Here is a 15756-nt window from a genome sequence, read left to right on the forward strand (position 1 = left end):
CAAAGCTTCCGTGGCTACCACAAGCCCAGCCACCATCTTCTGCCTAGACTCCCTGGAGGACTGAGGATTGCTCTTTAGAGCTCTTTTTTTTTCTGCATTTTAAGGCAAAAAAACTCCTGGTAACTGATTGTTAGCAGTAGGTCTGTGCTAGTCCTTGACCTGGAGCACAATCCCATCTCAAGCCTCCCCAGAGGAGGGAGGTGGGATCAGACCATTGGCCAGCCTGTCCTCAGAAGCCACAGAATTAGTCTGTGTAATATAAGAGAGGTACTTGAGAAGTGACACCGACTCCTTCTTTACCTGTTGCCATGCAAAAAACCCACTGTTTTTTCCTGCCATGCTAAAAACTATATAGGTTGAGACAAAGCAAAAAAAAGGGTAAACACCTCCAGCAAAAGACATGGTGCATGGTCTAGAGAACAACTGCTCGGAGGAGGCGCGTAGGAACTGGGCTTGTTTGAAGTAGAAAACAGGAAGCTGAGGGGAAACCTTACTGCTGTCTAGAGCTACCTGAAAGTAGATTGGGTCGAGGTGAATGTGGCTGTCCTTTTCCAAGCGGAAAGTCATAGGAGAGTAGGGAACGGCCTTAAATGATGCCTGGGGAGGACTAGATGGGAGATTGAGAAAGGCTCTTCACTGAAAGGGCTATCAAGCACTGGCACAGGCTTCCCAAGGAAGTACTTGAGTCGCCTTCGTTGGAAGTTTTCAGAAAAAGTGTAGACTTGGCACTTACGGACATGGTTTATCAGCTGAACTTGGAAGTGCTATGATTCCCGTTGGAATCAAGGATCTTCAGGCTCTTTCCTGAACAAAATGATTCTATGATTCTACCTTAGAATCAAAAACAGCAGTCCTCATCTTCCTCTGCCTCTGATTCTACTTCTAGCAAGATACCTACAAAGGGGGCAAAAAGTGCAACGATGCTGTGAGTGCTTATTTCAGCCTGCTCTTCTCCATCTGCTCCACTACAGGGAGGCTTGCAAAGGGATCCATTTAGTTCATGAGGAAATTACCATAGCCATCCTCCTCTGTAATGAATTTTGCACATGCTCCTTCTCTCTCTCTAGCTGGAATCTGGTCATTGGCAAGCCCATTTTCAGATGCCACTAGATCGGCCTCCGTAATATAAAAGAGATATTCCTCCCTCTTCCAGCGAAGGGGCTGGAGACTTAGCAACAGGCATTGCCTGATCCTTACTGTTTCTTTGCAGACTGCCTCTTGATGTGAAGCCTCTTCCACCACCGGTGCTTATGTGGCTTGTCCAGGTGACCACTGATGGCCACGCTGTGCAGTCCGTCCTGGCCCTTCACCTGGGGCTCATTGGGCTCATCAGCCTCATCAACACCGGCTGCAGAAGCACTGTGGCAAGACAGTCTTTCCCATGCCTGCCTCAGGTGCTTGTTGAGGTGCTGCATGGTGCAATGGGGATGGGAGTGGAGAGACCGTAGAGAGGGGGAGATTGTGAGGGGAGGGTGAGAAGAACCAAGAACTGATTCTCGTCACTGCCAGGCAGAGAAGTGCTGCCAGTCTAGGCACAGCCCCGACAGCACTGGAGGCTGCTGCCTGCGGGGTGTCTGGACAGGGGTGGGGAATTTACTATGGTGTCCCAAAGAGGGGTAGGGCCACCAGCTTCCATGCAGCTAAAGGTCCTTCGACCCTTTGCTCTAATTTCAGAACACAGGTAATACCATACAAACCCTTTATGAAGGAAAGGACCGAGAGTAGTAGCAGCATGGCTGTTTTGATGCTTTGATTCCAGAAACTAGGTAAAATAATAAAATGAGCCCTAATGAAGGAAACGGAGCATCCAAATAATCGTTTTTCACAGCTTGTTCCTACATTCAGGAGTTTGGAGAAAAGATTTCTTGTAGTTTGTACCACTCCATTCAATGATGACTGTCCCCTGCTCAGCAGATTCCCAAGATTAAATCTTCACAATCCACAGGGACTTGCATGTGCTGTGCTATTTACAGTCTTCCAATATGGCTCCTAAATAAAAATGCAAAGACTTGTGACACAGCAGCATTTAATAAATGTTGTTATTGAGTGTTACAATTGTCCGCGATGTCCTGAGCATAACGGTCTGACATCATAGTCCTTAATTCATCAATGTCCTTTCGTAACTGACAAACATCCAAGAGCTTCTTTGAAAGGCTTTCTGCGCGGTGGTAATTTTCATTCTCATCAGCTGAACAGCTCAGTGATCGGATTCCCAGCAGGAAGGAAAGATTTGGCTCCTCACCCTGAGCTCTTTGAGTCAGAATACTGCACAGTGCTTTCAACTCAAATATGCAATGGGACATTTCCTTGAACAACTGGTCTGCTATAGGCATCTTCTCCGATACTGGCTGCCTGGAATCTTCCACCTGCCGCATCTGCTCTTTCAGTGTGGCATTCTCTTCCATCAGTCTTTGATTTTCCGAGAAAATGTTTTTTAACTGCTTTATTTTCCTTTCTTTTTCTTCCAGTCCTTTTGTCATCTGCTCCACTACCTGATTTTCTTGCAAAAGGTTCTCTTGCATAGACTGCATGTCTAAAATCAGTGCAGCTATCTGATTTTGCTGATTCTCTATGACCTTACTGGCTTTCTCATTCTTCTCTTTGAGACATTCATTCTCACTCAGAAGCTGGTTTTTGTCCAACAGGGGAAGGCGAACACCATCTTCCAGGCATTTTTCCACTCTCTGTTGTAAACCCCGTACCACTGTGACCAGCTCTTTTTCTTTTTCCTTCTGACACACGAGTTGCAATTCTCTCTCTCTGCACTGTGACCAGACCTCTAGGAGCTTCGTTTCTAACTCAGTCGTAGTTTCTTGAAGTTGCTTGTTCTTCTCTTCTAAAATTTGTAGCTGTTTAGTCTGCCCTTGTATATCATACAGCGTTCGTAGATCAGTCAGATATTTCATTAAGGTTTCAATTTGTCTTTGTTTTTCTTTGCTTTGCTCAGACATCTTCAGGCATTGCTTTTTCAGGCTATTAATATATCGGTCTCTACTTTTAAGCTTCTCCTCCATCTTCTTTTTCTCTTCACTAGATTTGTTTGAAATCAGTTTTATAAGTTCATTGAGTTGTAATTCCTTATTTTCAGCTGCTGCAAACTGTCCCAGAGTTGCATATGTCTGTCCAAATGCCTCACAGATGGCTGACATAGGTTTGCTATCTTCTTCACCATTACCATGCCGCTCCAAAATAGATTGCGAACATGCTCCGTCTCTGCCATATTCTGGAACAATGTCATTCTCCAGCTTATCATCGGACGGTACAGATTCCTTCTGTGTAATTTAAAAGAGATACGTGAGCACTGGCACTGGCTCCTTCTCAACCCATTGCCACGCACAAAGCTCCCTCTTTGAAAACATGCATAAAATGTTAGAGGTGAGGGATAGAAGAGAAGGGAGGAACACCGAGAACATCTTTGGCATTTCTGCTGAGCAGGGCTTTTGAAAGGGGCTTAAGTACACCAGCCCAAGATGCACGGAGCGAGGCAGAAGCACCTGTTTGTCTAGACTGTGGGTCCTATGGGCAATCCTTTGACACGGATGGGATCTGCAAGAGAGCTGAGTGGTGGAAAGGCATTTCTTCTCGCAGCAGAAGCCACCTAGGTTTTCGGAGGACTCTAAGTGGCAGGAGGCTTAACTGCATCAGTCCTCTACTAGAAATCAAGCTCAAAGGGCAGCAGCTAGGAGAGCCAAGTCATTAGATTGCCCTAACATTGTGGAAGGGCACCATGAATGCCAGAACACCTGCAGAAAATTTTTGTAATTACAGTGGCACATTGGTACTATATTTACTACACTAGATCAGATTTCACACTCTCAACCGTTCTGGGGAATGTGATTTCAAAAAAAAACATTCATGAGGTGAACATAAAAGATCTTTGAAGGAATGGCCTTCAGCATGTAACATTAACGTTAGAGTAAAAAAGGATTTATTGAGAAAAAGTTATGCTGGAGAGGGTCTGTATGTAACACAGTGTACTGCATTTTCTCAGTTTCTTTAAGTGGAATTTGCAAACTGCCTATAGAACAAGGAAACTTGCAAAATTATATATCCATTAACATTAACAAGTCACCACAGCTTAGGGTGAAAGGGCATATTCAGAATTGAAGAATGATCAACTCTAGCAACTGCAAATAGAATTCATTGAGTAGTTCTTGGTAGCCAAATAATGACCATTTTAGAACTGCCTGTTTTGCCTGTTTCAAAAAATAATTCTAGATTTAAGCTAATGAGATGACCATATGCCTATTGAAATCAGTGGTAAAAGATTGCCTGAGGTCACAGATTTGAGGGTCTCACTCAAAGGAGACAGTCTGAAAAAAATGCCTTATACAGGTAGTTTCTACTTTTAAAGTAGTTTTTGTATGAAGAAAGGGGGGACTTGAAGAGCTGCTTCTGTACTGATGTTGCATTCTGGAGAAAACCAATAGTTGATGACGTTAAAATTTAATCACTAGACATGCTGAATAAACAGAAAGTGGTTGTTTTGGGGAGTGTTCTTTTGATTCAGGTGGAACATGCCACGCACAATTTAATGAGATTGAAAAAGAGACGGCTCCTGCTGCTGTCTTGAAAATCGCCCCAGTAATAATGCCTCCCTTTGACCTCAGTGCTCTGGGAAAAAAAATGAGCTTGTTTGCTTTGTAAAGCAGCTGAATAGGCAGCAGCTGACTTGTGGCATTTCCAGCTAAAAGAGCTTTCAGGTGTGTGTGTTCCTCTGAGAGAGAACTTGAGCCAGTGTTTTGAGGTCAGGGGTTTCATTGCAACAGCTTTTGATTTACTACCTCTGTCTTTGAGTCTGAGTAACATAAAAGCATTGAAATGGTATTTTTTCTGGTGAGATTAAGCCTGCCTTGTTTACTGGAAGTTCTGCATAAAGCAGTAATTAAAAGCTGTATTCCTTATTTCACAATTTGTCTACAGCAATTTAACCTGATTTAATGGAAGGTGTCCCAGCCCAGGGCAGCGGGGCTGCGACTGGATGATCTTTAAGGTCCCTTCCAACCCAAACTATTCAATGGTTCTGATTGTCTCCCTGCTGAAGTCTTTGGAAAGACCTTTGTTTACCTCCTTGGGGCAGAATTTCTCCTTGGGGCAAATTTTCTGATCCTCCCTATCAAGATTTCCCTTGGGGGAGTATGTGCTGTGGTTAGTAAGTAGAGATTTCAGAAGTGCTCTAATAAGCAGAGGGTGTGGGAGTCCGGAAATTTATAGGCTCAGCTTTTATTATCAAGAAGTAGGATTTAGTATTTTCTGTAAGCAATTTTAGACTTCCCTGTGTGGTTTCTGGTGCTGTGCACCTACCGTGTGATGCACCAACGTAATTGAAGTTATGATAAACTTACACTGTATTTACTCCTCTTGGACACCCTAGCGAGGTGTATCAATGATTATGCAGGTGGGCTCGGGGCTTCCACTGAAACCTGTTTTAAAGCTCATTTTGAACAGGGGGGAGCTTGCTAGAAGGGCATACTATGGGAAACAACCTGTCCCTTGAAAGAAGTGCAAGAGACTACACTGATTTCCATGAATTTCAATCCAGCTATCACAAATAAAACTCAAAAACCCTGAGGTGTTTGTGGTTTTTTACACTGAGGGGTTTTTATAAGTGACTAATGACCAGCAGGCACATGCCTAGTTCAGTGAGGTTACAGGACAGTCTTTTCCTCATCTCTGGAAACTTTATATGAGGCATGGGAAGAGGCAGGGGGAGGGCAGAGACATGAATCTCGGGTGCACCATTGGCTGCTGCTGTACTGATGTGAAGTATAAGTATGTGTATTGGTTTTTCTTTTCTTACGTCTTGGAATTTTTAACACAGTTTGGTTTTGAAGCTGTTGTGATTCAAACACTTAAGAGACACTGGGACTATAAATTTTCTTCCTCTATGGATCAAGTAATTCTTCTCCTGCTTTTATTAAAATATTTATTTAAGGTAAGAAAAGCATTCAGTTTTTTGAAGGTAGATCGGTACTCTAATTGAAAGATGAAAATTGATTTTTTTTTGTCATTCTAGCAGTCACAAGGAGGTCTCAGTTATTGCTACTTCTGTTTAAATTGTTGGAAGCTTTCTTGAGATCCTTAATCTGCTTTATTGCTTGCTGCTACAGGTTTAATAGGAACAGACCCCAGTATTTTAAGTCCTCAGCTAGCTCATATTGCTGTGTAAATTGTTGCCTTTTGAACACTTTGGAGGCATGCATGGCGATGCTGGAAATTCAAGGTCATTGGAACACTCTGGCTATGCCTTTAGGATGTCTGCTTCTTTAAGAAGTACTTTACTTTCTGATCCAAAACTGCCATTTGTGGGTTAGTCCTTTGTGTTTAATTTGACTGTTGTTGAAGGAACCACATACACAGGAACCACATGTAATCCTTCTACTTTATTTTCTAGTACACTTTGCAATAATCTTGTCCGCATTTATCTATATTTAGGTTTTGTATGTATAACCTTTATTTTTACACATAGCTTAATGTGCTTTGCAGCAAAGGGGATTTCAAAGCTCTGTCGATTACTTCTACTCCCTTCCTTTGTAGAAGAGTGTTGTGAATTCGGAGTGGTGAAATGCTGCTGTGATACCTAGCCTCTTGGTATATTCCTTGAGAATATTCAGATGGGGTCTGGTTGTGCTGGCAAATTTCGAACTTTAGAAGAGTCGCTTTTTGTGGAAGCCATCATGTAGCAGTGTGTGATCCGCCATCATCAGGGAGGTTTCCTCACAGTTGCAGAGTGGTTAAGCGTGCCTGGCTTTTAAGTATTAGTGGTAAAAGGTGAAATAAAAACTTGGAGTTTGGTGTCATACTTGCAGCAGTGAGATAAAGCAGATGATTGGGAAGGACTATTAAGAACAGCACAATATGAACGCATGTTAGTTTCCCACTAACAGCTTAAGGGCTTCTTGAGACAGATGAAGTTGCAGCGCATGTTGTGAGCTTCAGCATAGCTCTATTCTGTGAACTTGTCCAGTCTCCTATGAAGCCCGTCAAAACTTTTAGAACTTGTTTTAAGTTTTGTCAGATAAAATATTTTGTGAATAATTGCCTCTTCCTGTTTGCTTTGAGTCTGGAGCGTACCAGCTACATTTCATCCCTTAGAGGTCTTGTACTTGAAGAGAAAATGAGAAATCAATATCTGCTCACTTCTTCTGGCTACTTAACATTTTATAGACCTCTACTGTATTTTCCCTTAAGTGCCTCTTAACTGACTGAGTAACTTACTTGAGTCATATGTTGAGAGGTAGTTGATACCAGAGGTTGATACATGTTTATTTTTAAAGTCTCATAGCTGGTATGCACCTTGCCTGAAGATAGATTTGAAGCGTAGCTCTCTGGTGAGTTTAATTTGTTTGTTTATTTATATGTTTGTTTATTTGATTTCTGCAGTCTTTGGATAAGGGCCTAAAAAGTACTGGCAAGGTGCTGGCAAAAAAATGGACATTCTGAATACCTCTCACTTGTAAATTTCCTTCTTACTTTTAGGTCTAGGAGTATGGATTTATGTACAGCAAAATGGCATACAGTATTGCTAACAGTAGAAAACTATTAAGTTTTGAAATTAAATTATTGGCAAATTCACCTGTTTTATTATATTTTTATTTTATTTTATTTATTTTCCTACCCTTTGGCTTGTTTCAGCTAGATTGTTCTCAGGGAAAGCAGGCAAGCTATGCACCCATTAATTAAAAGCCTGCTGCTTTTCTGGGAAGTGTCCAATATCCTTAAACAAACACTACTCTATATGCCATCAATTTTGGTCTAGTATGCCATCAATTTTGGTCTAGTATGCCGTTTCGGGGGCTTCCAATATGTGATATGTACCCTTTTATAAAGGATCCATACTGATTAAAGGCATTGTAGACTTTAGAAAGTGTCATCTAAACTCTAAACTTAATTATATTGATAGATTTACAGTTATGTTAGTTTGTCATTAGTTAAAAGAAGTTACCTTATATCAGACTGAGTCCAAGAGTATCTTATGTTAACAAATAGGGAAGACTTGAGTGTTTTGTATTTTTATGGTTTGGGTTTTTTGCGCGTGTGTGTTTAGTTGTTTGCTTTACAGAGCAACACAACATGATATAATAATGAAAATCCTAACTTTTAGCTTAGTGTACTAGGTTTCCTATTCATTATTTGATTTTTGCTTTGTTTTTTTGAATGACATTGTGAGTGAATTGCATTGCTAAATGATGGCATTGACTTGTCATCTCAATAGACAAGGAAAAGAAAAATGAAACCTAAAAGACAGAACTGCAATATTTTAGTAAATGTTATGTGATAGGGATTGTAATCACGTTCCCAAACTTTTCTGAATTTTAGAGATGTGATTTAACTTTATATCTTGTTAAATAGAATAAACCCGTAAGTTTCTGGTCCCAAACGCAATTTGAACATAATACGAATCTGCTTTTCCAAACAGCAAAGCTGAAGATCCTCAAAGGCAGGTACAGTTTTTGAAAAGGTAACATCAAAAATGCAGAAGACTTGTGTCTATAGTGAGTTGACCTTTACAAGTAGATGAAATGATGAACGAAGTTTGTACTGCCATGCCTAAATTGGATTGATAGGGAGGTGTTTAATAAATTATTTCTTTACCACTTGAACATTGCCGTTTCTTATTCTGAGATACTTGGAAGTGTGGAAACGATGCCACTGTAGTCTTTACTATGTAATGTGAGAATAGGACTGAGACCTCCAGCTCCTGACTGACTGCTGACCATGACTGCAATATGTACATTGCAAGTGAAATCTCTAACCTTGTTTCTAATATGAGGGCATATCTTTTCCTAGTAGGGCATATTTGGGTCAGCCAATAGAGTTCGGCCACCTCTGAAGAGAGAAAGAAAAATTGGACCTGTACTTGCCGAACTGGTAAAAACTTATGAAGCCTCTGTGTGCCAAACAGTATAGCTGGTAATACTGGTCCATATAAAAACTATTACTAGGTAAAAGTAGTAAAAACTGACAGAATTTAATGATGTAGATAGAGGTACATTTTCTGCTAAGTTGCATTCATTTATATGTCTGTTACAGGGTTCAGAAAGTCTGGACTGTGACCAAGTAAAAAAGCCTGCTAGACTAGTTTTGATGAAGTGGACTGAATTCCCCAAAGGAGAGGATCCAGACTATTATATTGTAACATACCAGTGTGCAGATGCTCTCAATCAAAAGGTAAATTTCATCAATCTGAGCAATGTGTAGTTCCGAACGTATTTAAGTTGTACATAGCAGTAGTTAATAGCATTGTCTGTTTGAAGAAATAACAATGTAAAAAAGCAAATAAAGAGAAAGTTTAAAAAAATTGTACTGAAATCTGTAATTCACATAATTTACATGCACTCTTACAAAGGCCTATTGAAGCCAGTGGGACTTAAAAGACCCTTGGGTGTCCTGGTTGAATAAGGATAGATAGGCATATTTTCAAAGGTAACAATATGCTAGTTCTTCAAGGTCCTGTGATTTGAAGGAGTTGTCTAACTTCTCCAGGGGAAACACAGACCCTACCCTCCACATCTCTGTAGGAGGGCATTCTGGAACTTAGAGAAAATATGAGGATTTTAACATGAAGGTGTTTGTGAACAGTTTGATTTCTAAAACTTTTTAAGTGCATTAGGTATTTTGCAGTTGAACTGCAGCTTTAAATTTGATATACTGCAATGTAAGCTACCCTTTTCAAAACTTCATGGATCATTTACAAATTGTATTTTTATTCCTTTCACTATATCCATATTTATTTTTATCTTGCAGAATGTAAGAAACATTTCTAGAATTGAACAGAAACCTGTCAGTACTACAATTCTGCTTGAGGAAAATAAGAAGTATGATATTACAGTAGAATCCCTAAAAAATGGCCGAATCAAAAGTGTAAAATCATTTAAGACAAGTAAGTAGTGTAGCACAAAAATATTTAGGTATCCTTATAGTTAGTCTAATATTAAAGATAAAAGAAGTAGGAGTTGAAATCCTGACCTTATTTACTTAGAAAGTTTGCATTAATGTATGTTTTCAGCCATGAAGTATGGAAGGAATAATTTTATGTAACTCATTTGGTTAGTGTAACAATCCTGCAATATGGGACTGATGTGAAATTTTGGGGGATTTTTAAATGTTACAGGCGTTGCTATACAGTAACTCTAGGAGGAGAGATTTATAGAAGAGAACCGTTGAGAAAGTTATTTGCAGCCTGGTGATTTCATGTCAGTGTAGGGTTACATAAATTAGATATATTGGTTAAATATTAAATATTTTTCCTCGTTAGGACAATCCCTCTTTAAAAAGGGTTAATGAGTCACTTGAAGATCTTAGTGTTGTGATTAAATGAGGCAGACTTTCAGTATAGCAATTGGTGGTGAGTCTAGCCACTGAACTTAGAAAAAAATCACTTATAGCTGTAAACTTGTAAAGAACCACAAAAGCCACCAATTGCTAGAATGAATGCACTTTCTAATCTTAATTTTTTTACTTGCTTTAAAATAGTTTATAGCATTATTTGATTGTGGTAAAGGCGATATTTATTTTTTCTTGGTCTACTAGGTGGAATTTCAGAAAATGATATAAAAATATTTGTGACAACTACTACAGTATCTTTTAATTGGAGTACAATGTCCAAAGAATTTTCAGTTTCAGTTTCACTGAATGGTACTTCTCAGCTTATAAAAAACCCCAGTGGATTCTTTGTATGGAATAACTTGACACCCGCCACATTACATACATTTAAGTTTGTATTTGAACAATCATACCTGGAATTTATGAATATGTCTCAATCACTGGATATTCAAGCTGAAACAGGTACATATTAGAGTTTGTTGTGGTCACAGCAAATGCAACGAAGCATTGCATATTTTCTGGAAGAGTTGCATCTGTCTTAAAAAGCCTGTATTCCATTTTGCAATTTTCAGTAGGTGTGGATTGATTCATTTCTAGAGAGCTGAAAGAACTTGTATGTTAATGGCATAGAAAGGTTATTTCTAATTAATATTTCTTGGTATTTTTAGGAGCAAGTATTCAAATTTGTATGTGGAATCATTTTAAGCTAATCACACCTTTTTTAGTCTAAAATAGTCAAGTGAATATTGGTATTTGGCATTGTAATTACTTGAATTTATGGATTGAATTTGGTATAAAGCTTTATAGAAAAGGCAAGGAAAATCCTGAATTTGGTATGGACTTGAAAAACTTTTTGCCAGCCTTCAAAGGCTGTACTGCTGAATGGCTAACCATTGTATGATATTGTCTTCAAAACGATTTGAAGGAGGCAGGATTCTGAGGATGTCATGGCTTGATAGTGTAACTTCATTGCTTTAAATGTGCTACTCTAATAATGCAATTTAAAATCTTTAAAATCGGAAGCACAAAGGAAGGGATGATACAGGCTCAAATGCAGTGAAAGAATTATTTTCCTAACCTCAAGACTCTCAGGTTAACTTCAAATTTAAAGTTTAGAAAATGAACCCTCAGAAACTTAAACTTAAAGAACGATTTTTATTTTTTTTTCCTAAAGTAGGGTAGAAATAAATGGATATTTTTTTCCTTCAGTGGATTGTACTTTTAACTCAGTCATTCAGATGTTTTCAAACAGTCATGATTTTGAAGGAAGATTGATTCATAATTACTGTATTTTGTGGGGGTTTCCTGCTGTGAATTGTTATCATCATCAAAATCTCTGTATAATCATAAAGAAAATCTAAAACTGTACCACTGCCATAAATAGTAGAGAATGTCTTTAAAATGCTGTTCTTGTTCACCTCTAGGCACCTGTTCCCCAGGGTGGGTAGCATTCCAAAGCAGCTGCTATCAAATGGGTAAGGAGAGCAAACCATGGAAGATGGCACAACAAATCTGTGAAACATCTTCACGAGGGGCGCATCTCCTTGACATAGGGAGTGAAGAAGAACATGGTTTTATTTTGTCTTACCTTCAGACATTTAGTCAAATAGTCATGTTGTGGACAGGTCTCAATGACCTAAAGGTCAGTTGATTTTATCTTCTTTGCTATGTATATGGAAGCAGGACAATTTTGATACATTGAACCCAGTACTTTAGAATAAAAAATGCTGGGCAGTAAATTGGTTATTTGTTTGTATTGTTATAAGCAGTTAGAATAGGAATCAGCATTTATTCCTATTTAGAAATACTGAAAGTATTTAGCAGGCCATAGGTAGGAAAAAAGGGCATAGTTTATAAATAACCTGTTTCATTTTCTTGTGAATATCTCACAGGGATATTGTTTTGCCTGTAGGTGGTGCTGCATTACCAGATTTTAAATCTTGTTCTACACCTATGTTACTGTGAACTTCCAAGTCTGGCGTTGGTTTTCTCAGTTTTGATGCAGGTCTGAGTTGTTGAGTGTTGAGCTTAGAAAGTTGTGTCCTGTATAGGCCATTGATAGAAGGGATTGGAGCAAGGTATATCTTGTAAAAAGTTTCCTGTTCCTCATATTTCAGAGATCAGGGTTCTTAATGCCAGCTCTGCTGCTCTTAAATGACCCACTGTGGCATGGTGTGTGACATGGGTATGGCTACAGAGACAAATAAAAGTATTGTGAAGACTCAGAGAGATGGAGGCACTCAGCCAGAGATGTGGGATCCAGCCTTCCTGTGATTAGGCTGAGTGGAAACTTTTGCGATGAGTATCAGAAGGTTGGAAATTTTTTTTGGTTTGGAAAAATTTGCACTCTGCAATTTGATCTTGGTATTGTTTTGGTCAAACTAATTTTAAAAGAAATGCTATGAAAACACTAAAACCAAAATAAATTTTATTAGTAAGGGCAGGAGGTAAGTAGTAAACGTGCATTTTAAACATTTTTATGCTGTCATTTTTTCACCATTGTGATATTAACTGTAACCAACTCAGTTTTTTAGAAATAAGGCAGTATTTCTAAGAGGCTGCCAGAAAAAGATATTCCATGAAAACATGGTATTTTTGAACGGTGGAAAAAGTGCGAGAAAGGTTGGAGGGATTTGGTTTTTTTTTTCTTTTTAACTTCTGATTATACAGGAAAGAGTTAATTGCCAGTTTGGAATTTGACTGTTAGTCAACTGTTTAATCACTACATGCATTTTTATGTTTGTGGGAGTCTGTTCTGTTAAATGAACTAGGTCATTATCTTGTTTTAAGAGTAGCAAGGGATAATAGTAAAATGCTTGTTTTCCAAGTACTTCTTTCCTAAATATTTGTATTTAATTAGTGTGTTCAAGTACTGTATGAACATGTTAGAGTACTTCTGAATGTCATTGATGTCACTTGCTGCCATTGTATTAGAACTCCAGTTTGTATTTACCCCAGGAGTTCAAAGGTCATGGGACATAAGCAAGGAATCACAGGACTTGTTTAAAATCAGAGATGAAAAGTAGTGATTCAATTATTTTTGCTTTCTCTTTCATAATTGAACCATTGGAGAGTTAAATTTCTTTCATTTTTTTAATGTTTTTTTTTTTCCCAGAACCCATGGGACTTAAATAGTGCATGGAAAAAGTTGAGACTCTAATCTACTTAGAAGATTTCAGCAGCCTTAGAAAAACTGCTAAGAATCATGACACTGATGAAAAAATAGTGATCTTGTGAGCAGAATTAGTTCTGTAGCATTTGTATTCTCACAATTTCTCCTTCTTTGACCCTGTTTTGATCTGTATCTACTTACGGCTTCCTGTGCATTTGGTTAACTGGTGCCTAGGAGGGCCAGTATAAGAAAAAGATATCCATTGATCTACATGGTATTTTTTGAAACAGCAGGCTAGACGAACAAGTCCTGAAAGTCAAGTTGAATAATTTCATACCACTGAAAATATTCCTCATTCTCTTGGAAAAACAAAAGACATAATGGTGTTTTATTTTTTCAATTCAGCTGGTGAATTTTAAAAAATAGGCTTAATCTCAACAAATGTGGTTTTTGTTGTTTTCTTAGAGAAATGTGAAAAATGATTTTTCTCCTATGCTTCCCCCTTTTTTAATATCTTTAACGAATAGGAAAGCAACGAAAGTCTTAAAATTGTGTGGTAACCTCAACTTTCCTCCCATACAGTAATAGAGCATTTACTAAGATTGCAGGGCTGCTGACTTGCTATGACTGAAAGCACTTAAGCTAGAATACCTACTGAGAGTGCTCCAATGTCATGCATGAGGGTGTTGGTTTTTTTATTAATCCCCTGTAGATCTTTGCTGGATATGTTAGTGAAGTGCAGACTAAAACCTGTGTGCTGATAGAGGGGACTACCTTGCAATGCTGTGAGCATGTTCTACAAGCATCTTTGCTTCAAATACCGTGTTGGCCTAGGCTGGTATTTGTAGGGTTCTGCTGCAGAAACTGAAAGTACCTCAAAGGTGAGATACTTAGTAAAGTGTGAATGAGTGTCCTAACTGTTGAACTACCAGACAGTGGGAGAAACAGAAAAAGACAGCACCTCCTCATCTGATTGTGAATCTAGCCCTGGATGTGTTTTGGCTAAAATATTTTTGCTTTCAGACCAAATTTATGAGTATTTCTGGCTGAATGGATTTTCTTAAAGTGAATAACATTTTAAGAAGATTATTCATCCATAATTATTAGATTATTTGGTTAATAGTTGTTTGTAAAGGATTATTTGTAATGATCAAACACTCTACATTAGCACTATGTAGTTTTATATTCTTAATTTGTAATCTATTATAATAGAATCATAGAATCATAGAATAACTAGGTTTGAAGAGACCCACCAGATCATTGAGTCCAACCATTCCTATCAAACACTAAACCATGCCCCTTAGCACCTCGTCTACCCATGCATTAAACACCTCCAGGGAAGGTGAATCAACCACCTCCCTGGGCAGCCTGTTCCAGTGCCCAATGACGCTTTCTGTGAAGAATTTTTTCCTAATGTCCAGCCTAAACCTCCCCTGGCGGAGCTTGAGGCCATTCCCTCTTGTCCTGTCCCCTGTCACTTGGGAGAAGAGGCCAGCACCCTCCGCCCTACAACCTCCTTTCAGGTAGTTGCAGGGAGCAATGAGGTCTCCCCTCAGCCTCCTCTTCTCCAGGCTAAACAACCCCAGCTCTCTCAGCCACTCCTCGTAAGACCTGTTCTCCAGCCCCCTCACCAGCTTTGTTGCTCTTCTCTGGACTCGCTCCAGAGCCTCAACATCCTTCTTGTGGTGAGGGGCCCAGAACTGAACACAGGATTCGAGGAGCGGTCTCACCAGTGCCAGTACAGAGGGAGAATAACCTCCCTGGACCTGCTGGTCACGCCGTTTCTGATACAAGCCAAGATGCCATTGGCCTTCTTGGCCACCTGGGCACACTGCTGGCTCATATTCAGTCGGCCGTCAACCAACACCCCCAGGTCCCTCTCCTCCAGGCAGCTTTCTAGACAGACTTCTCCTAGTCTGTAGCACTGCACAGGGTTGTTGTGCCCCAAGTGCAGGACCCGGCATTTGGCCTTGTTAAACCTCATCCCATTGGACTCTGCCCAGCGGTCCAGCCTGTTCAGATCCCTTTGCAGAGCCTCCCTACCCTCCAGCAGATCAACACTTCCACCCAGCTTAGTGTTATCTGCAAACTTGCTAAGGGTACACTCAATGCCTTCATCCAGGTCATTGATAAAGACATTGAACAGGGCTGGACCCAGCACTGAGCCCTGGGGAACTCCACTTGAAACTGGCCTCCAGCTGGATTTAACACCATTTCCCACCACTCTCTGGGCTGGCCATCCAACCAGTTTTCCACCCAAGGATAGAATTTTACACTGAAATATTTACTTCATTCAAAATATTCTTTTATAATTAATT

At 39.5% G+C, this 15756-nt stretch overlaps 1 protein-coding gene and 1 pseudogene across 1 annotated transcript in view; one reads left to right on the forward strand and one right to left on the reverse strand.

The window, feature by feature from the left end:
- Positions 1-2039: 2039 nt before the first annotated feature.
- On the reverse strand, positions 2040-3149 carry LOC138730495 (centrosomal protein of 85 kDa-like pseudogene; annotated as a pseudogene).
- A 2678-nt stretch (positions 3150-5827) lies between these two features.
- PTPRQ (protein tyrosine phosphatase receptor type Q) overlaps positions 5828-15756 on the forward strand; it is a 139421-nt gene continuing 129492 nt past the window's right edge. Inside the window, exons 1-5 of the mRNA XM_069858203.1 lie at positions 5828-5935; positions 9034-9171; positions 9748-9883; positions 10534-10788; positions 11751-11968. Coding sequence (XP_069714304.1) covers positions 5888-5935; positions 9034-9171; positions 9748-9883; positions 10534-10788; positions 11751-11968 — 795 coding nt within the window. The 5' untranslated portion in view covers positions 5828-5887. The remainder of the gene's footprint in view (positions 5936-9033; positions 9172-9747; positions 9884-10533; positions 10789-11750; positions 11969-15756) is intronic.

This window comes from Phaenicophaeus curvirostris, chromosome 1 (assembly GCF_032191515.1).
Source record: "Phaenicophaeus curvirostris isolate KB17595 chromosome 1, BPBGC_Pcur_1.0, whole genome shotgun sequence".
In the NCBI taxonomy this organism is placed as follows: domain Eukaryota; kingdom Metazoa; phylum Chordata; class Aves; order Cuculiformes; family Cuculidae; genus Phaenicophaeus; species Phaenicophaeus curvirostris.